Source organism: Sarcophilus harrisii, chromosome 3, assembly GCF_902635505.1.
Source record: "Sarcophilus harrisii chromosome 3, mSarHar1.11, whole genome shotgun sequence".
Lineage (NCBI taxonomy): Eukaryota > Metazoa > Chordata > Mammalia > Dasyuromorphia > Dasyuridae > Sarcophilus > Sarcophilus harrisii.
Window position 1 is genome coordinate 514,868,360 of NC_045428.1, and position 26,694 is coordinate 514,895,053.

Here is a 26,694-nt window from a genome sequence, read left to right on the forward strand (position 1 = left end):
TTATTAGGTATTTATTTCAAAGCAGTTGCTCTTTTGATTTTATCATTTATTTTATTTCATTTTTTAAATGATGTCTTATAATTTCCTTTAAGTTTCAAATTTTAAGTTTTCTGCTTATTTGTTACTTTTAACATCAGACATTATTACAATTTTAATGTCTTATCAAAATAGTAATCACATGAAATCACCATTAGTAGTTAAGTTCAGGTGCCATCCTTTGAGAACTCCTGAACTTTTCAAGATTTCCCTTCTGTGTTTCATATATTTTAAAAAGCAATACATCTTTTTATTTTTTTAAATGAGACTTAATTATTTACTTTTGGGATTCTTTTAAGAATAATTTTTAGAGTATTGAAATTTAAAGTAAGATTTGGGTCTTTTTTGCTAATTTTTTATGTATTTTAGGTAAATTTGAAGATTTACCAATATATCCTGCAAGAATAAACAACTCAGTCATTGTGCTCCTGTATATTTTTTCTTTTCAAATAAGCATTTTTGTTTAATTAAAGCCTTGCCTGAATGAAACATTTAGCGCATGAGAATATTTGATGAGTTTGTAAAATATTGGATTAGTAAAATTAGATTAAAATATTCCAGTAAAATTCTAGTCAGTGCTCTTTAAAAGCCATATGGAGCAGAATTGGTTTTGGAAATGCTGAAGCTGACTTGCTTACTTTCATAAGTTCTCCTTTTTAGGAAAAAAAAATGTTTTAGATGCTTAAAATAAAATACATATGAATACAAAAGAAGCTAATTGTATTGTATTCCACTTAACAAAATAGTTGCTTTTAAAAGTTCATTAATCCCAACTAACAACTTTAGTTACTGAGGGATAGAGAAGAGATATGCATTATTTAAACTTTGGGGATCATTAATGTCATAGATCTAGAGTTAGAAGATACCACAGAAGTCAGTTAGTTCAATTACTTCTTTTTAAAGATGAGGAAGTTAGGTTAAGTCACTTAGCCAATGTCATATAATACTGATAATTATGTAATGATCAGAGGTAGGATTTTATTATGGATCCTCTGATGCCCAAACAAGTGCTTGATTCTCTGCACTAATTTCTATTTTACCACTTTAAAAAGTGAAGGAACAAAGTAATAGTGACAAGCTTGCACCTGGTATTTTATTCTCTGATTTAATACCTCATCATTTATATGGTACTTCAACATTTAAGAAAAGCATTTTATATTCATTATGTCATTTGATGTCACAACAGCTTTGTGAGATATGTGTTATGATTATCACACACACACACACACACACACACACCTCACTGCCCTTCTACTTATTGGTAAACAAACTGTGTCTTACAAAAAAGTGATCTCCCCAGAGTCATACAGCCAGCAGGTGTCAGAGAAAGGATTCCGATCTAGTTCTTCCTAATTACAGATCTAAAATTGTATCCATGATAGCATGCTAAATCTCATTTTGTCAGTATTTGCAATTTTCAACTTGATTATTTATGTTCATTGAAGACAAAGTAGTATGAGATAATTAAAATATAAATTCCATTTAGTTATAGTTTTGACTTTTCCCCCCACATATGATCTTTTGGCATTATGAGTCATTTGTACTGTTGACTGACCTTTTAGTCCTATAGTTGTGATAAAGAAAAAAGCTCATGGGTAATCTATAGATAAAATAACAGCTCCTAAATGATCGAGTTGATTGTGTGACTGAAGTTGCCTCTATAATGTATAATGTAGGTTCTTACAATGTCTTATAACGTTGTGATCCTTCACTAGGCTATATTTAACTTTAACAATGTTATAAATATATCATACTGAAAAAAAATCAACATTTGTAATCATTGATAATATCATTAACTTTCAATTGTAATTATTTAGAAAATTCATTGTTAAATGTTTTGAAGAAATTCATTTTACTCTATTACATTGAGAAGAATCAGTTCTTAATATTGCCTCAACTTTTTATTGTTCTTTAAATATCATCTAATAAATGTTATTAGTTAACACATCCATTATGGATCGGATCTGCCTACATATTACGTTATTACAGCTAACGTCATTTCCTGATATTATAAATAACAGTTTAAAAAATTCTGAAATTTTACTCTTAAACACTTATTATCTTAGAACTTCAGAGTTGAAAAGAGCCATAACAAGGTCACATGGTATGATATAAAATAAGGATTCGGGCAACAGACATGTATTGCAGTACTTTGGCTTGTATGAACTATAACAACAAAATGCTGTTAGCTTTCAAGGTACTAAGAGTTTTCTGAGGGAATTTAGAGGTAAAGGAATATATTATATTGTTGGTATTTTTTTCTTCTTTAAAATATAATAATAGGATTCTCTCTGGGAGAAAGCAGGGTTCTCGGGAGATTTTCTGGAGGTGGCTTTAGTTTCAGTTACAAGTAATAATCACCCAAAATTGCAGCCAGCTGATAAAAATTCAGATCTTTTAATGTGTCCTTCAATATAGCCCAGTTAGCTCAGAGGCCTATCTCTGCTTGGTTCTAAGAGCTCTTGCAGCTTTGTCCTCAGCTTCTGCCTCTGCTTTCTTCAGCCTCCAGTCAATACCAAGGTGGAAGATGCAATGAATCTCTCTTGCCTCAAAGAGAGGGCTTGTGGGCTTCCTCCCAGGGTGCTCCTCTCCTACCCCAGTCAGTGTTCCGGAGAAATGCTCTCTAGTGGCTCACTGGAGCTGTATTTATGCTGTGTAAAAGGCTGACTCCGCCTTCTGGAGGCCAGGATTAAGGAAGGTGTGAATTCAGATATCTTTTTCTAAATCCTGAAATCTCCCAAACATGTGAACTCCAATGAGTACTTAAATATTTCTTGCTTCTATGAGCTCTCTAAAGGTGTGAACACAAGCATCGTTTCTATCAGTTGTACTTAGTACCTTGTTTCAAGTTCTGGCCCCAAATATCTCCTTCTAAGATCAAATCAATCATATTGAACCATGCTAAATTAGATAATTATTGTCTCTCTCAACTCTAATGGCTTAACACTTTGTAAAGATTCCAACATTATATAATTTGAGGAATACCCTAACAATTAAGGGGATTCTTGTAATCTTCCAGTAATTAGTAGCATTGAAGTTAGATATTGGAGCTTAGAATTGGAAGTGGTAAAGGGAAAAACATGCATTCCAGGAATGCTGGCAGCCACAAGATTGAGGCTCTAGTCTGGAAAGTAACTTTACCACAAAATTAAATGAGCAGTTTGGACTAGATGATATATTTCAAATTATCCTAGCTTTTTACCCTCTACTCTATACATTTTATAAGTGACTGAGGTTAAATTACATACCCAATCCTGTTAGTAATAGAGCCAGGACTAGAACCTAGGTTTTCTGACTTCTCTTCCAGTGTTGTTTTATATAGCTGTTTTAACCACATCTGAAAGAAATAGCCTGCTTGCCTTTTAAAAGATGCATACCATCATATGTGCTTTATGCCAAATTAATATAAAGTGAGAAAGGATGAAAGGCAGGCAATGTGGCTTAGTAAAAAGATTGCTGGATTTGAGGTCATGGGCCCTGGGTTCAAATTCCAGTTCCGTTACTTACGATTACATATATAATCTTGGGCACATCTTTTCTGCTGTCTCTTGTTTCCTCTTCTGTCAGATAAGGGAATTGGAGTAGACAACCTTACAGTTCCGTCATATCATCTTAACATTTTATAATATATCACATAAGAAGATGTTTTGAGAAAATCTGTCTTATGGTAACAGTATAGTAAAGTATTACATAGAATAATATCCTAACTTTGGGGTAAAGATTTGCTGAAACTTTATATCATAGAGCAGGAGTTCTTAACTTTTGTTTTGTGAAGCCTGTGGATTCCTCAGAATCATGTTTTTAAATATATAAAATACAATTACAAAGGAAACACTCTTACTAAAACAATTATCAGAATATCTCAAAAGAAAAAAAGTTAACAGATTTAAGAATCACTGCTTTAGAACATTTTAATACTTTGTGAAATAATGAAATCTAGATACCTTAAACTTCCATTTTATAGATTTTATATTCAGGTATCTGTAGTTTCAGAAATTTTAGTGATTTAATTAAGTAACATTTACAATGTTTTGGGGTATATGTATATATACACACACATACATACATACATACATACACACACACATACATTTTGAAGGAAAAGTCTACAGAGGTGTTTTTTTGGTTCTTTTTTTGTGGAACTAGAACTGCATATGCTTTCAATAATAGTTTACTGGGGACATCTACTGGGGACATGTTGTATTTTATGAATATGGGGAAAAATGCTTTTGTGGTAATATCTCTCTCATTTGTCTTTTTTCCTAAAATATGTGCTTTTCTTTCATTGTTATTTGCTCTCAAAGTATTATTTTTGGTTAAGGCTAATTTTCCCCTCTAATATTCTAATTTTTTTTCCTGTTTGTACTCATGACATAATTAAATTGTGTTTTCAACTTAAATACTATATCTCCCTTCTATTTAGTACTTAAAGATAACCTCTTTATCACCATTTCCTATGCTTTTGTTTTATTATACTGTTTGACAGTAAAATAGTTGCATGATATTGGAGATCCTGAATATTTTTTGAACAAGGAAGGAAGGAAGGCTAGAGAGTTTAAATTAATTTGTTTTACCAGATTCTAACCTTGGTGGATGTTTTATGGATTTTTGTGTTCACACTTATAAATTGAAATGTGATTTTTTTTTTTTTAGTGTGAATAAGATAATCAGGCTTTTTTGAAGCATATTTTAAGTCTTTTTATATATATATATATATATATATATATATATATATATCATATATTAAATTCTTATTATAAAACTGAATGTTGGGGAAAAACATTACAGCCTTTCAGGCTATGAAGCATGCAGACAGATGCACTTTACAACATTATGCTAATAGGAAATCTAGTTTAAGTTAAATGTAAATAAATCTATGGCATTAGACATTTCATCATGACCTTTTGTAACATAGTAGTAAATCTTATATTTAATATCGTATTTAAAAGTTTAAAATTGTACCACTTCACTTATGTGATCAGAAGTTAATCCCAAAGACTGAGCTAAAACCAAATACGAGGTAAAAAATTTTTTGGTAGGAATAATTAGTTTTTTTGTTCTCTTGGACTTAGACATCTGACCCTCAATTACATTAAGGGACATTATGCACATGAATAGAAAGAATTGCTGCCTTTGAAAGTTCTCAGACTTTCCATACATGAAGTACTTCCCACAGGGTCCTGTAAAAAGAACCAAGCCTCCATTATAATGAAATTGCAAATTCATTTGTAGATGTCCTTTTTATTTTTGAAAGCTACTTTTTGATGTCCTGAACAGCAATTAAATTCATTGTTTAAGGTCACAAATGTGGAGTTACTTGTCAAAATCCTTTAATCAGGATTCTATAAAGATAAATTGTTATCTTTTAACATTAACTTACCAAATTATATTTTGTTCCCAAATAATTTTCTAATCACCCTTTCAGCTTTCTGTTTTCCTATCAGTAGATTCTGACTCATCTCTCCATTCTTACACAGAAGTTACCCAATTAGTAGTTTTGATTGTGATATAGAAATCCTACCTCTTTGTAAAGTTGAATTTACTGGTTTTTTAAAATGCTAATATTTCATCTTTTTAATAAAATATACATATATTTCTTAATCCTCTGCCTCATTAATGTGTAGCCATAGGGTATAAAATATATTCTGTGTGGAGTGGGCAAATTTAAGTTAATTATTTTAAAATCAATTATTTTTACTTGATAAAACCTTAAAAATTTCTGTGCTTACATAGATTAAATTCATTTCTAAAATGTCCTTAATTAAAAATATTTTGTTAAAATACTGAAGGAATTAATTATTGGATTTCAAATTACTTTTTGGAAAGGAAAGGAATAGGGAAGTTAGTGATTTTCATTTTGGAATATCCAACTAATTGAAAGTAAATTAAAATGAATGTCATATAATACTATTTGCTAAAGCCATATAAGAGGAGCACACTTTCTAAAGTACTAAACAGCTTTACAACCAGCAAGCCTTATATCTACTGAATCTTCTGGGGCTGGCCTACTTTCAAGGGGAAAAAATATTATTTTAATATAGTTTTTTAAAAGCAATATAACTTTGTCAGATTTTACTACCCAGATTTTAGCTTAGGAAAGCCCCAATCATTATATTATAATGAGACTCTAGTATACTAGAATACTGTTTTATAAAAGAGTTTTCTGATTTCCTAAAATAATAGTTTGAATCATTATTGTGGAGTAGATTCCTTAGTCATAAGCTTGGATAAGATCTTTCTTCTCCCTTCTTCTTCTGACCTTATTTTATCTGCTTTGCTTGTACTCATTTGGAAATGAGAACCATTGAGGTTAATTAAGAGTTACAGGTGGCTGCCCATTTGGACATTTATACATATTCAAGGAATTAAATAAGGAACAGTTGGGGCATTAGGTTTCCTGCCCCACCCCCAAGTCCACAAAATCTGGATAACAAAATTCCTAATGAGTAAACAGGCTGGCCCACTTCCTTCTAGCAAATTGCTATCATGCAAATTATTGAAAGTGAAAATTCTCCCTTTACTTCTAATAATGGAAAAATTGCCCCAAATGAGTCATTCTTCAGCCTGTAGGTTAGGTTCTAAATCATTTTGGCTTTCTAAGTGGAAATATATTTACTTTTTAAAATTGAACCTAGATCTAGGAAAAGATGAAGTTCAAATCCTCTCCCTTTTCATGGTTGTGTTATATTAGTCTAGGCAAATCCACCAACCACTCTGAATTTCAGGTTGTTTTTGTAAAGTAGAAATGATAATATCTCTGGTAGTTCTTGCCTCTTGGGTTGTGCTAATAAATGAGATTATGCATATCTTTTCTTTGCAAACCCTAGAGGTAGATATCAGCAATTACTGTTAGCATAAGGTATAATTTTGTTTATGCTTTCCTTTGCCTATTTGTAAAGGCTTATTTCCATACTTCATTAATAGTTCTTTTCTATAGGAAAATTTCACATTTATATTTTAAGAGAGAAAACAGTAGTCAAATTAATAAAATGTCAGACTTGAAATGAAAACATTTCTTTACTACTTCAGATATGTATTACCTCTGAGACTGTGGACAAATCAATTACCTACCTTCTGTCAATCTCAGTTTCATCCATCTATAAAATAGAGGATCATTGTGAGAATCAAATGAAGAAATAATATATGTGATAAGTGAAAATATGTAAATGAAATAATGTATGTGATAAATGATATATGTTTGTGGTATATAAATTATAAGTAATTATTTACACTGTGATTATTTCCCATGGAATACTCATTTACAGTAGTAAATTTTTTATATTTTAGGTGCAAGGATGGCTTAAAAGGATTCACTTTCTCTGCACTTAGGTAAGTAACATTTTATCTATCATATTAAAAGATCATTTAAACTTAGCCTCCCCTTTCTTTAAAAGTAATAAAGTCGGAGTCGCTACCAATACTTTTACTTCAAGGAACAATACTTTAAGGATTTATTATTTCCTTTTTTTTTTTATTTTATTTTTTTTTTTTTGCAAGGCAATTCCTATTAAGTGACTTGCCTAGGGTCACATAGCTAGTAAGTGTTTATGTTGAGGTATAGATCGAATGTTGAGGTGTAGATTTGGGGTACCTAAATGAAATTAGCGTTTAGTTAAGGTCTAGTGGCAGGTTTGGGGTACAGGGAGTCAAACAGAGTTCCCCTGCAACCCACCTTGGATTCGGCGCAAGGATACGGCGGTATATGAGGTTTAGTAGCAGCGCAGAATTCCCAATAAAAGCATTTATTGTCCCAGAGAGCTAGATTGATAAAAGAGATTTATTATTGAGTTTAGAAGTAGGAGATAGGTGAAGGTAGAGATAAGGAGGGCACTGGACAGAGGGTCCAGTGGACAGAGGGTCCAGTGGACAGAGGGTCCAGTGGACAGAGGGTCCTTACATGGCTGGCATGTTTGGAATCTCTGCAAAGAGGGGTTCCCAGTGTGGCCCTTTTAAGTCGGAGACTTAGCTCGAGGGGCTTTGGGGTGTAGCCCCAAAGTTGGCTCAGATCCGGGTGGGGCTGGGACAGGTCAGGATCTTCTATTGGAATTCAAAGGGACCAGGATTTGTGAGTCAAAGGGTAATTTACATTAACTAGCGGGGGTTGGGAATCAGAGATTGGAATCTTTCCCGCATCATTTAAAGTATACTATCTAGCTGCCCCTAGGTTTTGTTATTTCCATGGGATGAAAATAGTACCAGTATTAGAGCACAACCAATGTACTAAATAAAATACTGGATTTAAGAGTCTAGAAGACCAGATTTCAAATCTTCCCTCAGACCTTTACTTAAAAATAGTAAAGCCTCAATTTCCTTGTTTGTCAAATGTAGATACTAATAGCATTAATATCACTGGGTTATTGGGAGTATCCAATATTAATTTATTAATATTAATATATTAATTTAGTATGCTTATAAAAACCATTTTGCAAACTAATACACATTATATAAATACTAGTTATTATTATCATCAATATTATAATAAATTATCCTTATGTATTGATATGATTAAAAAAAACTACAAACCAACTGGTAGCTAACCTTCTGTTATTATTTCTGTTTATGAATCCCAAAATTCTTTTATCCATTCATAATTGATTGGCTTTTCACCTCTCTCTTCCTCCCTGTGTCTTCCTTTATAAAACCCTACTTGTTGTCTGTATCCTTGACCCCTCATTTCTCTACCAAGTCATTTCCCCTCTACTAGCCATTCTCCCTTCTTCTCAATCCAACTTGACCTCTTAGTGAAACAATTAACTATATACTGTATTCCTCTCTTTTATCATCCCTAATCCTATTAACATATCATTGCCACTCTATCACTCCTCAACCTTAAATTACTACCACTTTTTACTGCTGTCATTCCAATATATGTGCTGCTCAATGAAGATAAAGAAAACATACAACTTGTATGTTACATACTCCCAACTAGATCTTACTGTTAATAGACAGTTCTATTGTATCAACTCCCGTATCAATGCACTACTATCTCATTCTCTCTTGCAATTCTTCCATGCATTTTGATCTCTATTAAAATCTCTCCTTTACCCTGACTCTCTCAGCTGAAAATCTTGCCCTGTATTTTACAGAAAAGATTGAAGCTGTTTGCTATGAACTCTCTGTTCTCCCTTCTTCATGTCCTACCTTTTTATGTGCTTTCTGCCACCATGGTAGAATAGCCTACTCCTTATCGTGATTAACCCCTCTGCTTATTCAAGTGATCCCATTCCATCCTATCTCCTCCAATAGATTGCTCCCTGTCATCCTCACTCTTTTTGCTTATTTTCAATCTCTCCCTCTCTACTGACTGATTTATTATTTATAAACATACCCATATTTCCCCATCCTGAAAAAATCCTCACTTGATCCTTCCATTGCAGTTAACTAGCATCTTATATCTTTTCTGCTCTTTGTAGTCAACTTCCTCAAAAAGGCTATCTACAGTAGCTACCACCATTTTCTCTCTTACTCTTTTATCAACCTCTTACAATATGTCTTCCAAACTTACCATTGCATTGAAATTGCTTTTTCTAAAATTACTAATGATCTCTTAGTTGCCAAATCCAATGGTCTTTTTTTTTTTTTTAAATCTCTTTGCAACCTTTTACTTGATCACTCTCTCCTCATTGATCCTGTCTTCTCTCTAGGTTTTTGGTACATCATTCTCTCCTGGTTCTTCTTCTACCTAGCTGATCGCTCTTCTGTTGTCTTTGTGGATCTTCTAGATCATGGCCTCTAATTGTAAATGTCCTTCAGAGTTCTGAACTGAGCCTTCATTTCTTCTCCCCTTTTTAGTAACCTCATCAGCTTTCATGGATTTAATTACCATCTCTATGCTGTGATTCCCAAATCTAAATTTCCTGTCCAACTATCTAACCATTTCTCTGCTGATCTCCAATCTCACATCTCCAACTATATCTTAAACTCAGAATATCCAAAATGAAATCCGATTATCTTTCCCCCTAATTTCTTCCTTTTCCCTTATACATCCTACTTTCCCTTTTACTAGGAATGGAAAAAAAATTCACAATTAGGGTTCAGTAGGGGATTGAAAAGAAATGGTAAGCTATAAAGAGACATAACAAAAGAAAAAGCCATGAAATTTGGAAACTTGTTTGATGGATATCATTGTTCGTGAAGAATTAAGAACCATAATTCTAAAGTTTTGAGCTTAAGTGATTAGCAACATGATGCTACTATGAGAGTAAATCTAGATAGATAGGGGTAAGGGATTTTTTAGGGAAAGAAGATTATAGTACTGACTGACGTATTTGTCAAAAGTTCTCAAGATGTCCTTCTACTTGCTACATTTATCAGAGAAATCTGTATTGATCAGTTTTTTAAAAATCATTTTTGAAGTTTAACCAGACCCTTCTTTTGAGTTAACCTCCTTTTGTCTCTGTAATGTTGTGAACAGAATCAAAATACTATATTATCTATATTGTTTTTTTTTAAGTAATCATATCCTATCTCCTGATCACGGAAATGCTGTTGTTTTGGATTTTCTTCATATGTTACCATATAATTTTACCTGCACAAGAGGAGATAGAATCTTCTAGACAAATTTCTTTTGTTCTGCCAATATTGCTTTGTGTACCCTTAACATTTCATTAAGTTAATATCTTTATGTTTATGTGTATTTGTATTGTATTTTATTGTATCTATTAAACAAAAAACTTAACCAGATTTTATTTTATTTCATATTTTCCACATTGTAAATACATTATCTTTATGGTTACAAAGCTTGTAAAATGGTTACAGGAATATTACTAAAGCCAGGCATATTTATTATTGTGAAATTTCCTTGACAAAGGATAATGTGGGTTAATACAGGTAGGATTCATTGCTTTCCAAAAATAATCTGAAATAGAAAATCTGATTGTAAACTCTTTCATTCTTTATGATTGTAGTTTTTATTACAAACACATGATATAAATATGTACTATATAAGGAATGTGACACAAAAATTATTAATAATAGCATTCTTCCAGAGTTAAGGTTAAAAAATTATTTATTATGACCCAATATAATGTGACTTGGAGTATTAGAAATGTAAAGATACATATTGAGTGACTATAGTAATAAATATTAAGGAATCTCAGCTGAAATCATTAAAAATTCCTTTAGTAATTAGCAAAATACACTGCTTATACTGATCAGTAAAAATTGTTGATCAATACTTTAAAAACTAGCTTTTTTTAATATAAAAGCAATTTTTTTTAAAATGAAAAAAAAATAACTTCATATACATATGTATATGTGCTTACATAGGCACCCCCACACACATATGTACACATACATACACACACACTTTATTAGATTTGAGGAAAAGTTGTCTTTATTTTCCAAAATACTAAAGTTCACTGCTACCAAAGTAAATAAAAAAATGTTAGGATTAGACATTTAACAACCTAATCGATAGGCCTGATGCTGATAAAATCTATATTTTTGACAAGGTGCCAAGGCTATGGAAAAGTAAGAATTTGTGTTTCAAGTAAAATATATCCAAAATACTGTTTATTATATTTTATATTTCTTGTAATTGATTTTAGGAAATTATTGTGTCTATAATGCATAAATTAAAAAAAAAACCCAGTCATATCATTTAAGTGGTACCTCTTTAATGACTCTCTTTAAATAATGAAAATTCTTGTGTGCTTTATTAACTAGTTCTGAGTAATTGTGTGTATATATACATACACACATATATATGCACATATATATTATTAGTGTGTAGGGCACTAGTATGCTAGTCATTCAAGATAAAAAGGAAAAGAAAAAAATTTACTGCCCTCAAGAAGCTTATACTTCCGCAGCAGTGGGATAGGATCTGCATAGAAATATATAAATACAGTCTGATTTGAAGATGTAGTATTAATAGTTGGGGAAATAAGATTTTATATGAGCAAAAGCAGATAAACTAATATAAGGGAAGAGAATGCATTCCAGGGATGAGTGATAGTGTATGTGAATGCACAGCTATGAATGATGGAATGTTGAGTTGAGGTAACTATTAGTCCAGATTGGCTAACATGTAAAATATGTGAAGGGGAATAAATATATCATTTATATACTGTTTGGAGAATAGAAGAAGGGAGTAAAGACCGAAAGCAAGGAACTAGTTAGGAAGCAGCTAGTTGCCCAAGGAGAGAAATGATGAAAGACTTGAACTTGACTAATGGATTGGTATGAGTATGAGTAAAGATAAGGCAATGGATATAAAATTAGTTAGAATTGTCAAGATATGGCAGCAGATTGTATAAACAGCATGTGAAAGAAGGAAAAGTTTAGTTGTGACTCCAAGGTTGGTTACAAAGATAGTAGTGCCATTTATAGAAATAAAGAAATTTACAAAGAAAGATTTAGGAAGAAAGATAATGATTTTCATTTTAGAAATGCCAAGTTTGAGTTCCTGATGAGATCCAGGAGGACATGTTTAGTAGGTGCTTTTCTATATTGGGCTACAGTTTAGGCAAGAGAATAGGACTAATTAAATCCATAGGAGTCAAAGAGATTACTGAGTGAAAATTTAGGTAGGGAAAAAAAAGAGAAGAGGGCCCCTGTATTGTGGGCAGGAGATAATTTATGCATTATAGACACAATAATTTCCTAAAATTGTTGATTCAGCAGAGAGGCTAGAAGGGACAAGGAGGAAGAAAATGAGGAGAAAAACATAATGTGGAAGCCAAGGAAGCATCTAGAAGGAAGGTGTGGAGAAAAGTATTAAAAAACCCAGAGAGAGAAAATAGGTCAAATTTTGAGAAAAGACCATATTTAAGCAATAATTATAGTTGTTCAATCATTTTCAGTCCTGTCACTCTTTGTGACCTCATTTTTTTTTGGGGGGGGGGGCAAAGATACTGAAATGGTTTGCCATATCTGTCTCCAACTTAATTTACAGATGAGGTATCAGTATCAGTAGATTATGGGAATGGAAGATATGTTATGTTTGGAAAAAATGGTGAGAAAATGTATATAACAAGTAGGCGTGGTTTTTGGACAATAACAGCTTTAGGATTTTGGAGAATGAAATGAACTGTTTAATGATGGAGGAGACCTGGATTGATTATTAAACAGCAGGAAAGGATCCAGTGAAAAAAGAAAAATTGAAGATGATTAGGTAAGAAGATATGATAGAGAAGGCAAATTCCTAGATAAGATGGGACCAAGGACACAAACAAATTGCCTTGGAAACAAGAAGGGATACCTTAGTAAAGAAAAGAATTGAAGATAATAGAAAAGTGTTTTGAGATGTGAATTAGGAGAGAAAAGTTAAGTTCATGGTGAGTGTTCTTATTTTTCTCAGTAAAGGAGAAGAAAAGGCATCTCCTGAGCAGGGTAGAAGAGAAAGAAATTTGAAAAGTTTTAGAATAGCCACTGTGTGGAGTGTTAAAGAGTCAATCAAGGAACAAAAAATGTCTTACAAAATGATTCAGTTGACTCAATTGAGTTTAGGTAGCAAAATTTTCAGAAGACCTAGCCAGCATGGTCATGTTGACTATGTCATTTGATAGGTTGTAAACAGGATTTGAAGTAGTAAATGATAGTTAAGTTTGGCAAGGCACAAACTGCAGTAGGACCAGGTGGCAAAAGTTGAAAATTTTAGAGTTTCTAATGATGGAACTGGTAAAAGTATAGGTCCCTAGAAGTACCTGAGGTTACATGAGTTAGGGGTGGTGAATCAATCAGACTATCAATAAATAAGTATTTCTTATTTGCTCAGTGATAGGAATTATGTGAAGCACTGATAAGACTTAGACAAAATGAAATGTTCCATTCTCTCACAGAGGATATATCATACCTGAGGAAATCACAAATACAGGTATAATGAGTATATACAAAACATATACAAAGGAGATGCCCTTGAAGAGAAAGAACTATAACAGCTTGGGGGTGGTGGTGGCAGGAAAAGGAAGGTCTTATGCATAAAGTGGCCCCTGGACTGAATCTTAAAGGAGACCAGAGATTACAAGAGTTAGAGGTGAGGAGAAAGAACATGCTGGACCTAGGAGATAAGCAATGCAATGGCCTAAGATAGGAAGTGGGATGTTATGTGTGAGAAATGCTGAAATGGTTTAATGTATCAAGAGAAGTAATGTGTAAGAAGATTAAAAAGGTATGAAGAGATCAGGTTTTGAAGTTTTTAATGCAATGCAAACAGTTCATATTAAACCAAGAGGTAGTATGAAGCCACTGGAGTTTATGTAGTAGAGAGATAGCATGGTCAGGCAGGCCTTCACCTTAGGAAAATGACTCTGACACTTATGTGGAGGATATATTAGAGGGGGAAGGACTAATAGCAAAGAGAACAAGTAGTCTAAGCAAGAATTGGTATGCCCCTAAACGAGGGTTGTGGCTGTACGAGTGTAGAAAAAGGACCACATGTTTTAGGAATTTGTGGAAATAGATATGACAATAGGTATTAGAAATTGGTGAACAAATAAGACAATTCATATGGTTTGAGGAGTTGAAGTTGACATCAAGATTGTAAACTTGGGCAAGTAGGACGATAATGATGCCCTTGACAGTAATAGGGACTTTCAGAGGGATAGATTTGGGGGAAAAGGTGAGATACCTATAGGTCATCCAGATAAAAATATCCATTAGACAAATGGTGATATAGGACTGGTGCTCAGGAGATTCAGATTCTGTGTCTCTTGTCTTTCTCTTCCTCTCCTCCTCTCTCCTCTCCTCCTTTTTCTCCTCCTTTCAACTTCTCTCTCCTTTCTCCTCTCTCTCCTCTCCTCTCTCCTTTCCTTCTCTCTCTCTCTCTCTCTCTCTCTCCTCTCTCCTCTCTCCTCTCCTCTCTCTCTCTCTCTCTCTCTCTCTCTCTCTCTCTCTCTCTCTCTCTCCTCCTCTCTCTCCTCTCTCTCCCTCTTCCTCCTCTCTCCTTCTCTTTTCCCTTCTCTTCCTCTCTCCCTCCTCCTCCTTCCCTTTTTCCCTCTCCATGCCCCCTCCCCTTCTCCCTCTTTCTCTCCCTTCCTTCCTCCCTCTTCCACAGAATTACCTGGTTACTAACAGAGTCAAAGAACAAGAGCGCCAAGTCAGACATGCATATGGAGATAGTAGAAAAGGTGATCAGTGGGTGGAAAACCAAGAGACACCAGTTTTAAGAAAGCTCAGAAGACTCTAGAGGAAGAAAGGGGAGTTAGTGTCAAAAGCTGATAGATAAAAAGATTGAAAAAGATATGGATTGTGAAAAGGCATTAGATTTAGCCATTTCTAGCTCATTAGTTCTTTTGGTAAGAGTAGTTTCAATTGAATGATGAGCTTAAAGTGTTTAGAAAAAAGTGAGATTAGAGGAAGTAAAGGCAATGAGCAAAGACAACTTTTCAAATAATTTAAGAAAGAAAGAAGGATAAGTCAAGAATCATAGTCAGTAAGGATGGTGGAATCTAGTAAAAAAAATTTTTTTTTAAAGTTTGAGGAGATTTCAACTGGTTTGTATATAGCAGAGAAGGAAGTGGAAAGGACTGAAGATTAATGAACTGATAGATCAAGTTGTTCAAAGAGAAATCAACGTGTATGCTGAAGTTACTATAATTATGAATTCATACTTTGGGATAGAAAAAAAATCATCTCAATCAGATGAGAAGAATTATAAAAAATAAGGATGTTCACATAAAATTGTATGAGAATAGGTGCAGGCTTCCTCTCCCCCCCCAGCCCTTTATTCCTGTTGTGTTTTAATTTTTCCTTTCTGTATGTATATACATATGATCCACTGCTGCAGTGCAGCTGCTCTAGAGATTAGAGAAATGTTATATAGAATTTAGGACAGGAAATGGAATATCTATTCAAATGTACTAAGTAGAATTCAGGTAAAAGACAATTTACTGCAGTTGACCAGTAGAATAGAATTGATATACCTGTTCCTGTTAGGAGTACTTTAAGATGTCTAAAGACTTTAAACGTTGATTACTTCAATATAAAGTGATTTCATAGATAATGATCTTCTCTCCTATTCAAACCTTATATAATATTTAGTCTTAAGTTCCTCCATGTATACTTATTGTAGTGCATGATTTTCTGTGTTTCATAACATGAATATGTAATTGTGTATTGCATCTACCCAACAAGAGTAAGCACTATGCTTAATGAGTGTGTGTGTTGAATTGAATATGGATGGATGTTTCTGTGAAATTATGGTCAGCATAATGCCTTTTAAAATATTTCCCTTATAAAATTCTCCCAAGTTAAGTATTTTTATTTTCAAAGAGGCTTGTAAGAGAGATTAGGGAAGAACCAGGTGGATCCCCATTTAACAGATGAAGAAATTGAGTACATAAGCGATTCATTGATTTACCCAAGGTCACACAGCTGTTTTGCATCAAAGTTGGGATTTCAGCCCAGATTTTCTGCCTCTAAATCCAGTGCCCTTTGTATTACACTTTACTGTCCAGGTTTTTTTCTTGAATACTGACTCACATTTGTATAGAAAATTAGATGTATACATCATGAAAATACTATTTTAAATGGATAGAGGTTTGTCTGAAATTTATTTGCATCTAAGTAAAATTCCCATACCTTCTTGAAAAGTGAGGAATGGCGCATGTTGTCTTTTTCTTTAGATTCATTGTAGGGAAGGAAGAAATTCCCACACATTCATATTCACCAGAGGCAGCATATGCAAAAGTGGAACAAAAGAGAGAGATGCATGAGGAGAAATCAAGAAGAATGAACATAATTACTCTAGCCAAGAAACTTGTGGATTCAATGTGAGTTCTTTTAAAAATGATTTGACTCTTTATCCTAACAACTTTGTTTATATAATAAGACCCATGTTGGATTGTTTTTGTTTTCCATTCAAATAATAATAATTATGTACCATTCTAAATGCATAGAAACTTATGAGGAAATTTTTATAAGGACAACCAAAAATATTTATAATCTTTTGCATAATTGAAAACCATCTTGTAGAATAATATACAAATCTTCAGAATCATATTAGCCTGAAACTAAATTTTTTGTGGTATTAAAACTATGTGAGTTTAAAACTACTGACATAGTAGATTGGGGGGCGGGAGGAAGGTCGATGTACATTAAATGATTATTCCATGCATAAAAGGGAACAAAATTAAACCAAAAAAGAAATTTAAGTTTTTAGTAACTCAAGAAGACAAACCGCCAGAAGACAATCTTAATTAATGAAGATTATTCTGTAAAGAAGGACCTGTTCAGCTCCTTGGAAGTGAAGCAAGTAATCTTGATTTTCAGGGAAAGAAGAAAAAGTCAGTATTGCTCTTTAGGAATGTAGGTGACCAACATAAAGTTTAGGAAATCTGCAAATAAAAATAATGTTCATAGTAGTCATTTGGATTGAAATGAGGGAGACCTGTGCATAGAAACCTTGGAACCTCATATTAGCATAGTGATCTTTGGGAAGAGAATAAGAAGAAAAGAGGGTAGGTAAGAGAGAAACCACAAAGTTAAAAGACAAGGCCAGAAATATTATGGGTTATCCAATGACCAGTCAAAAGAAAAAAAAATCTGAAGCTGTATTCATTTTTTCAAAGGAAACTAGGGAGAGGGAAGTGATTGAAACACTCAGGCTTTAAAGTAATGTCAATCACAGTGGGAATAAAATGTTCTAAAACAAAAAAAGACAAGAAAAATCAGTGAGGAAGAGCAATGTAAGAACAGAAAGATGAGAATGCCAGGAAGAAAATGAGAAATCAGTTCAAGTTGTGGTGAGCAGTTTGACTGTGAAAATGAAGAATGGTTAAATAACCAACTGATAAGGTCAATATCAAGTTATTGGCAGACTGGAAAATATCACCAGCCGGCAGAATCCAAGAGAATTTTGAAGACAAGTCTTTCTGAATGATGCCTTGTGTCTGTGGGACGTCTCATTCCTTGGTTTCCTCCTTCTCTTGGCCCCTACCCTAATCTCCACAGCTTCACCAGATCCAATCTTTCATATCATGCTGATGACATAAGTGTTATGGTGAATGTGAGCCACTGCCTTCGTTCCACCCCCTCTTCCTAATGAAAGGCAGTGTGTAAGTTTCAATATACTTGTTGGGTTAAACTGAGAAAAGAGCTTTCCATAACATTTTGTAAATAAGATGAAAGAAATCCAGGACCAGAGTTTTCCCAGAAAATTATCTTCATAAATAGGAAAGGGTTAATATGCAGCAGTGCTGCAATTTTCTAGTCTAAAAGAAGTTATAAAGGCCAATTATTTGAGAATGTGAACTATTCCTCTACCTCCCTTTCTCACCGCCCCCCCCCCAAAAAAAAAACAACAAAAACCACAAGATGAAAACTTAACTAATTGAGGTCTGGAACTTATATTCAAAATTGTACATTTTAAAATTCAAGTTTCTTTGGTCTATTGTAATTAAGTACTCCATGCAATGAACATATTATGTAATTAAAATAAGATTTGAACAGTAGCTCCACCAATATAATTTTATTAAATGTTAGAAACTGAAATGGTTTGAAAATCAGCCACAGATAACCAACCTCCTTTAGAATTCCCAAATGATCTATTCCTGTATTTACAAAAATATTGGATGTTTAATCCTAATACTATATCAAGTTTCTCTTCCATATGTTTCCTTTCAAATGTAATTAAATATAAATGCCTGTAACCTGAGTATATTTTCATTATGATTTTGGCTACATGAACTGACCTCATGGATGATTTATGCCCAGTATACTTTACAATACATGATTCAAAACTTCGAAAATATTTGGCTGAGTATGTAAATTATATAATTCACTTCATATAAACCACAAATACTTGGCAACATTGTTTGTAGAACCTGTATGAAATTATCTTACAGTGATCCTGGCAAATACAGTGTATCATGGTTTTAAAAAAATTCTCTTCTGTATGCTCCAAATAATAAAAATGTGGACATCCTCTGAAATAGACAACTTTTATAGATCATAAAGAAAATTGTAATCATTCTGGTCCTTCTCAAGCCTTCTTTCTTTCTATTTAAAAGAAAGACTATAAACAGTCAAACTCAGCACATTTCAGGCACTGTTCTGCAGAACTTGTCCAACTCGGCATTTTCTTATTCTCACTGATATAGGTAGACTCTCCATTATTTCAGATGATAATCCATCCAAACCTTGTTCTATGCAACTTTTGTCTGTATTTTCCCCATAGATCCTCTACAGAGGAGTTAAGTAAATATTGTGCCCTTCTTCAGTTTTGGGCAACAATGAAACCCTTTAATTTTGTGTCTCTTTTCCATTGTTATGAATAGGCTACCTACTTTTTCAGGCTTGCATTTCGAGAAAGGGAGGGAAATACTCAGAGTGGGGAGGAGGGAGGGAAGGAGGGAGAGAGAGATTTATAAATATGTTCTTTAGTAAATCCTTTCATATTTCTTAATAATGTTTTTATGCTACAGCCAAATTGCTTCCTTATTTCTACTTCTATGCATTTCTCCATTGCTCTTTGAGTTATCCATGGTTTTGATTCTTTGTAGATTGTGTTATTTTACTCCTGGGGGGCAAAAAAGCTGATATCATTTCTGCCCATATCTGGGATTTAGCCATAACATGCATCTACAAAAGTGAGAGGTGGGTCATTTAGAAAAGCAATACCATGCATCAGTGGTGTCAAACTCAAATAAGTAAAGGATCCTAAAAGTATCATGACTTAGAAAACCAGATTCTCTATTTTATATTGTATTTTAATTTATTTTGTTTAACATTTCCCAATTATATTTTCATTGGGTTCTGCCCTTTCACTCTGGAGAAATTACATACTTAGAGTCAGAGTGCTTAACATAGACCAAATCCAAGTAAGTGTATAAAAACTCTTTTGAATGTCCTGATTTTGATAATAGAAATGGATATATTTTGGTAACACAAATAAAACAAATAACTTATTGATTAATAATTTTAGGAAAATAATACAGATAACATGAAGCATAAACACTGAAATATTATTTTGCCATTAAATTTATTACTGCCAGAATGTTGAAACAAGCTTAGGTTCTGGAGTGTTTTGAATTCAGTAAATATTTTGCAGGCCCAAGTTGCTGGATATATAAATATCTAAGTTCTATCTAAGTTCAAGTTCTAGCTATTGCTTATTATTTATTGCCTTTAAGATCTTGGACACTTAACTCAATCTTTAGGAGCCTCCAAATTACTCATTTGTTGAATAAGGGAAGTTGGCCTCAGGGATCCATTTTAGCTTTATATTATGATCCTATAGTCTTGGGACCTTTAATTAGTTTGGTGTTTTTTTGGGTTCAATTTTAGATGCAAGCATGGACCAAGGCATAGGTGTTGCAAACACTATGAAGATAACTGCATATCTTACTGCTTAAAAGTAAGTCTTTAAAAGACCAGTGGTAATTGTGAGTGGAAATCAATTAACAGAATATGAGATTAGAGGTAAATAAAAAATATAATTTTTTACATATTAAGGATTATTATTTCTTTGTATGTGATTTGCAAAGGTAGAAACTAAAGGAAAATAACAAATAAATTTTTTTAAATGTATTTTTAGAAGATCTTTAATTCAATTCATAGTGTTAGGATGAGCTTATTTAAAATCAATAAAAGACATGAGGATGGGAGAAAAAAGATGGGTCATCAGGAAAGAGGGGAAAAATGTAATTAATTTAGCCCCATTACAACCCCACCCTAAACACAGCACCTGGAATGTGACTTTGGACTTGAAAAGTTGTTAGATTTTTTTAAGGGGCTGGGATAATGGAAGATTGCCCACAGTTGCTACATACTTATGTCTCCTGGCACAAATTATTCTTTTCCTTTATATGCTTGGTACACTGGCCACCCTTCCTCTCAAGCACTGTCTTCTGTGACGGAGATTGTTTTGACTGGAATTAGTCTGGCACAGGTGGTACCACCTGCTACAACTCTTTTTTTTTTTTTTTTTTTAATTTGAGGTGTTTGGTTTTTTTTTTTTTTTTTGTAACAGATTTGACTCTTTTTAAAGTTTACATTTTTTAAGAACCCATCAAATGTTGCTGATACTATTTTTTCTTATACAACCTAGTTCTGAGCATGGGGTATAAATAAGATTTGTAAATTATTAAGTGGAAAGCCCCCATGATTTTCTATAAGTGAGGAAAAACATGTCTTTCTATATTTCAAATTGTAGACTTCTATGAACTTAGGCATTAGGTTTTCTATGCAGTATTCTACATGTAAGCCAAAAACAACTTATAGAGTATAGTCCCCAAAGGTAGGGAAGGAGTAAGTTAGTAATTACAATAACTTGAGTATTTTTCAAGTTCTTTAGTGTGGTAGAAATACTCTTCAAAAACAGATTTCTTATACCACTTTAAAGTGGTGAAAGAAAACTCCATGCAAGCAGCTATGTTGGTTGCTGGCTCCTGGAGAATGGTTATACTCTGGAAATCCAATGTGATCCTAGTTCAAGAGGATCCTAAAAATAAATTTGAATGATTTTTTTGGTTATTTCTCTTTAAAAGAGTCTATCTGAGAAGTAATTAGCTATTATACTGTGATGGAGAAAACTATGATATCAACAGCAATTATGTCAACTACTACTATTGAATTTGAAACAATGACATAATAAGTCTTAGAATAATTTATATGAACTTAAAATGTTGGAAGACCAATAGGTTGGGAAAATTAACAACATAAATGTGCTTTTTGCTGTTCCATGGGCTCAAATTTACTACTTATTAATTTGTGAGCTCCCTGCTAAGACATCAAGTCTCATACTGATATAAAATGTTGATAATATAGATGTTTTCTTCTTTTTGACTCAGGATCATAGTTGGGTTTTAAAATCAAATTTAATAATTGGAGAAATAGTAATTGTTCATGGGTAGGCAGGGACCAATATAATAAAATGACAATCTTACCTAAATTAATTTATATATTTAATGCCATCACAATTATTACCAAAAAATTACAGAAAGAAAAAAAAAATTACAATTCATTTAGAAGAACAAAAAGTTAAGAATGTCAAAGGGAATAATGGGGGAGGGGGGGGATGTAAAGGAAGGAGATTTAGCAGTACCAGATCTTAAACTATATGAAAAAGCAGTTGTTATAAAAACTTTCTAGTAGTGAAAAGTTATAAAAACTTTTCTAGTACTAAAAAATAGAAAGGTGAATGAAACAGAGTAGACATACAATATATAGTAGTAAGTGATTATAGTAAGCTTGTATAGTAAGAAATGTAAAAACAAGATTTGGGGATAAGAATTCATTATTTGGTAAAAAAAAAAAAAAATTCTTGGGAATACTGCAAAGCAATATGGCAGAAACTGGACACAGGCCAGTATCTTATACAATTTGTTTTTTTAAAAAAAAGATTAAAATGAATACATGACTCAGATATAAAGATATAAAGAAAATCTGAAAAACATGGAACATACTGCTTCTCAGACTTGGGTTAGAAAAACAACTTGTGAATAAATAAGAGAAATTAGTGAGGCATAAAATGGATAATTTTGGTTACATTAAAAGTTTTTGTACAAATAAAAGTAGCCAAAATCAGAAGGAAAGCAGAAAATCGGGAGAGGGGTGGGGTGATAAACTATAGACAGTTTCTCAAATATAGTTCTCATCTCTCAAATATATAAAGAACTTTGTAAAATTTATAAGAATGCATGTGATTCCCCAATTGACAAATGGTTAAAGGAAATGAACAAGCAGTTTTTCTGTGAAAAAATCAAACAACTTATATTCAAATGAAAAAAAAAGTTCTCAATTATTATTGATTAGAGAAATGCAAATGAAAACAACCTTGAGATATCATTTTATACCTATCAGATTGGCTGAAGAGGAAAGTGACACATGTTAGAGAAGAAGTGGAAAAATCCAGACACTATAATTCATTATTGCTGGAGTTGTGAATTGATCCAACCCTTTTGGAGAGCAACCTGCAATTGTGCCCACAGAATTTTTAAGCATCCTATACCCTTTGACCTAACAATACAAAGTTTATTTTCAAAGATTATTAGGGGAAAGGGAAAAGAATCTATATATGCTAAAATATTTAAATAATTCCCTTTGTAATGACAAAGAACAGGAAATTGCAGGGATACCTGTCAATTAGGGAATGACTGAACAAGCTGTATATGATTGTGATGGAATATTATTTTACTACAAGAAATAATGAGCTAAATGATCTTAGAAAAACATGGACAGACTTGCATGAAATAATAAAGAACAGAACAGAATCATAGTCTGTGACATTAGTGAAAGGGAAAGACTATAAAAAATATACGTACATACATAGACATGTATGCATGTGTGTTTATGTATTAGTAAACATAGTTTAGGAATAAAAGCTAAGTATTGCCAAAAGCTTAGAGACTATATAGAAACTTTATACCTTTACATCTAGATTACATTTTTGAGAACAAAGTCAGAAGGTGCTGGATTTGGTGAGCACCAAATATCACCAAAAGAAATAAAGTTGATATTATTTATTACTATTGATTTTGGAAATCATTTCTTATTCAATGGTCTATACACAACAGACCATCAAGATATCAGAAGGTTCAAAATTAATATTAACCTACACAAAAAATCAAAATAGAGAAAAATGTCATGAAATAAGAGTAACTCCAACCTCCTTGTATGAGCTGTTAATACTGATTCTTATTATGGGAAATAGATAAAAAACAAACATCGACTTAGACCCAAGTGATTTTGACTTATATGATGTAAGAAGGGGTAATGAGCTTAGAAATTTCCTCAGCCAATGAACATTTAGTTTCCTTGACAAACAAAATGAAATGGCAACCAAAGGCAACCTTAATTTAGAAAATAAACCTAATTTTGCCATTTCCTAATCATCTCCATCCTTTCTGTTAATTCTGCTTCAGTATAACTGCATTGACTATCAAGATTGCTTGAAGTATATGGTAGTGAAAGCTTTGTTCAGTGACTCCCTGATTCTTAATATCAAATAAGATACAGAATTGGAGACATGATTCCCTATGTATTTGCCCTGCCAGCAAAGGAAGTACTGAGTAGAGTTCAAGTGGTAAAGGACTTCCTAATTGGAAGAGTTGATACTGTGTTTATTGTATAAAGTCCCAGAATATTGCAGTTTCCTAAATTAGATTCAATAATGACTTAAGAGTTCAGTCTATCTACATACAATGGAAAAACTAAGTGTATACAAAATGCCTTTTCGTCAGTTTGTTATAAACAGGTTGTATTGTCAGTTTAGATAACTATTCTCGTAGCATGTTTATCTCAAGCAAAATTAACCAGGAGCGAAGGATAATTTTGAATGGTTTAGGGAAATTACATGTTGAGTGAACTTCTTTCCCTGAAACAAAGGCTTGCCTTTTAAAAATCAGTGTTCTTATGCTGTATGACTATATCATGAAATAATAATAGTATATGAAGAATTAGTGTTAAATGCCATGCATGATGGCCATGAGTTTCCTCACCTGTAAAGTGATTGGGGAAAACACCTAAAATTCCTTAAAGCTGTAAATTTGAGATCATATGAACTTATGAAGTAGACCAATGTGTTATAAGCCTGGGAGTTACAATTATATGGGAGAAATTGTACAAAGAATGCCCTCAGAGAGACATATAACTAGAAAGGGATGTGGCCCCAGTCATGTGGCAAGACTGAAGGATAAGCAATGAATAGCTTCCATATATTTATATAGTCAAGAGATCTAGAGGAAGATCCCTCCTTTTACTCATTGAGTAAATGGATCACACATAATTTCAAGTATTCATTAAAGTAGGTTCTCATTTCTGTACTGCTTCAAAGTTTAGAAAAAAATTCCTTTTATATTCCTATGAAGTAAGTAGTGCAAGTATAATCCTCATTTTACAGATAAGGAAACTGAGGTCCATAGAGATGAAATGACTTGTCCATGGTCACAAAACTAGTTGTGTAAGTGGCAGAACTGGAATTTGAATCTACATCTCCTGACTCCAAGTCCATTTGTTCTTTCTTCTACACCATCCTACCAGGCAAGTGCTCCTATTGATGTAGATGCTAGATTAAGTAAAGAGAAAGCATTTATTCAACATCCACTATTTGCTAGTACTCTATATCAAAAAGGAATTTAGGATTAAGAAAAGCTGATTGGATTAAGAAAAGCTGATCAAATAGTACATGAACACTTTTGCAATTTCCCTGTACCATTAATCTTGTTCTCTAGATATTATATGTCATTTTGGCCTCAGTTGTAATCATAGAAAACAAAAAAAAAAAAAATTGGCAAATACTGATTCTTTCCAAATTAATTCCCTTTGGGGCTGTAAGCATTTACAGGAAATGTAGAGGAATGTTGGTTGTAAATATATCAATTTTTTATGGCATCAACATCTCATTTGGGTAGTGTGCCATAAAGCTGTCTTCTTGTGTTAGATCAGTAAGAGAAAAATTATGTATAATTGTTTTTACATCTATAAATTTGTTCTGACATATTCAGCTATAAATTCTGTCCTGTAGTCTTTAAAAATGTAAACATTGCTTATCTGTCAAAAGAATGCTTGCCCATTCCAATAATTCAGGGTCGTAGGTTTTATAATTTTCTGAGTTTTCTAAAATACTCGATTTTTGAGGATATGAGTTTTCACATTTGTGCTTAGGTGAGCTTTTTTTCCCCTCACTTTTCTTTTTGAAACCAAATGGTTTAAGAATTCAGAATCCCAGTCAGTAAATTATAGAAGTATCAAGGAATTTATGAGAATATAGATGCACTAAATACATGTATTCAACTTAAAATGTCTTTTCCTTTAGTAATAAGTTTATACTTATTTAGTGCTTTACATTTTACAGAGTTTTCCCCACATTTCTCTAAAGTGAAAAGAAACGGAAAGAATTGAGATTCACAGAGCTTAATTTAATTTACATGTCTGTGAAGTGGCAGTATATTAATATTAGTCCTTTTGCCTTCATGTTCAATGCTGAATGCAAAAAAAAAATTTAATTGTAAGAAGGATTTAAATATGAACTTTGAGATCCTTTTTGGTTGTAAGAGCTTGAAATTTAATTTTTTGTTAACATTCAACAAATATTAAATTAATGCCAATCTTATTCAAGGTACTAGGAAGAATACAAAGATGCCCAACACATAGTAGGTTCTTAATTAATGTTTGTTGAACTGAATTGAAAAGAAAAATGGAAAAGCAAAACACTTCTTATCTTCAAGAAGTTAACAGTAAGGGGAAGATAACAGTAAACAAGTAAATCAAATACAAAGTAGAATGTAGTAAGGACAAAAGAGCATATGCAGTGAAATTACCGTAGGAATACCAGATTATAAATCACATTTCTTCCCTCTTTCTCTTCTCCCCACATTTTTCCTAGGGCTTCATCAGAATGTTTAGTGTTGGTTACCTGATTCAATGCTGCCTTCGAATTCCCTCAGCATTCAGGCATTTATTTACACAACCATCCCGGCTACTTTCTCTCTTCTATAACAAGGAAAACTTTCAACTGGGAGCTTTTCTTGGCTCTTTTGTCAGTATATATAAGGTAAGTTTTTCAAAGGAGGGAAGATGAAGCCTGTGGTTATCATCAAAGTATATTAATGCAACTCCATTATATACTTTTTCATAAGTGTTCATAATAATTTTGCCAAATCCAAATGTAGAGATGAAATTAGCAATTTAAGTTATAATTTTTTCTTCATAGTTGTAGGTGATTGTGTAAAAGCAGTTTACTTTTGTACATACCATAGAAAAATTCAAAGACTT

At 32.7% G+C, this 26,694-nt stretch overlaps 1 protein-coding gene across 3 annotated transcripts in view; it reads left to right on the top strand.

Annotated features, from left to right (window-relative positions):
- Positions 1 to 26,694, top strand: part of TMEM135 (transmembrane protein 135) — a 299,882-nt gene that overhangs the window by 256,603 nt on the left and 16,585 nt on the right. For all 3 annotated transcript variants that reach the window (XM_031961900.1, XM_003764592.4, XM_031961901.1), the window contains 4 exons: positions 7,324 to 7,365; positions 16,605 to 16,751; positions 20,266 to 20,335; positions 26,306 to 26,473. In XM_031961900.1, coding sequence (XP_031817760.1) covers positions 7,324 to 7,365; positions 16,605 to 16,751; positions 20,266 to 20,335; positions 26,306 to 26,473 — 427 coding nt within the window. The remainder of the gene's footprint in view (positions 1 to 7,323; positions 7,366 to 16,604; positions 16,752 to 20,265; positions 20,336 to 26,305; positions 26,474 to 26,694) is intronic.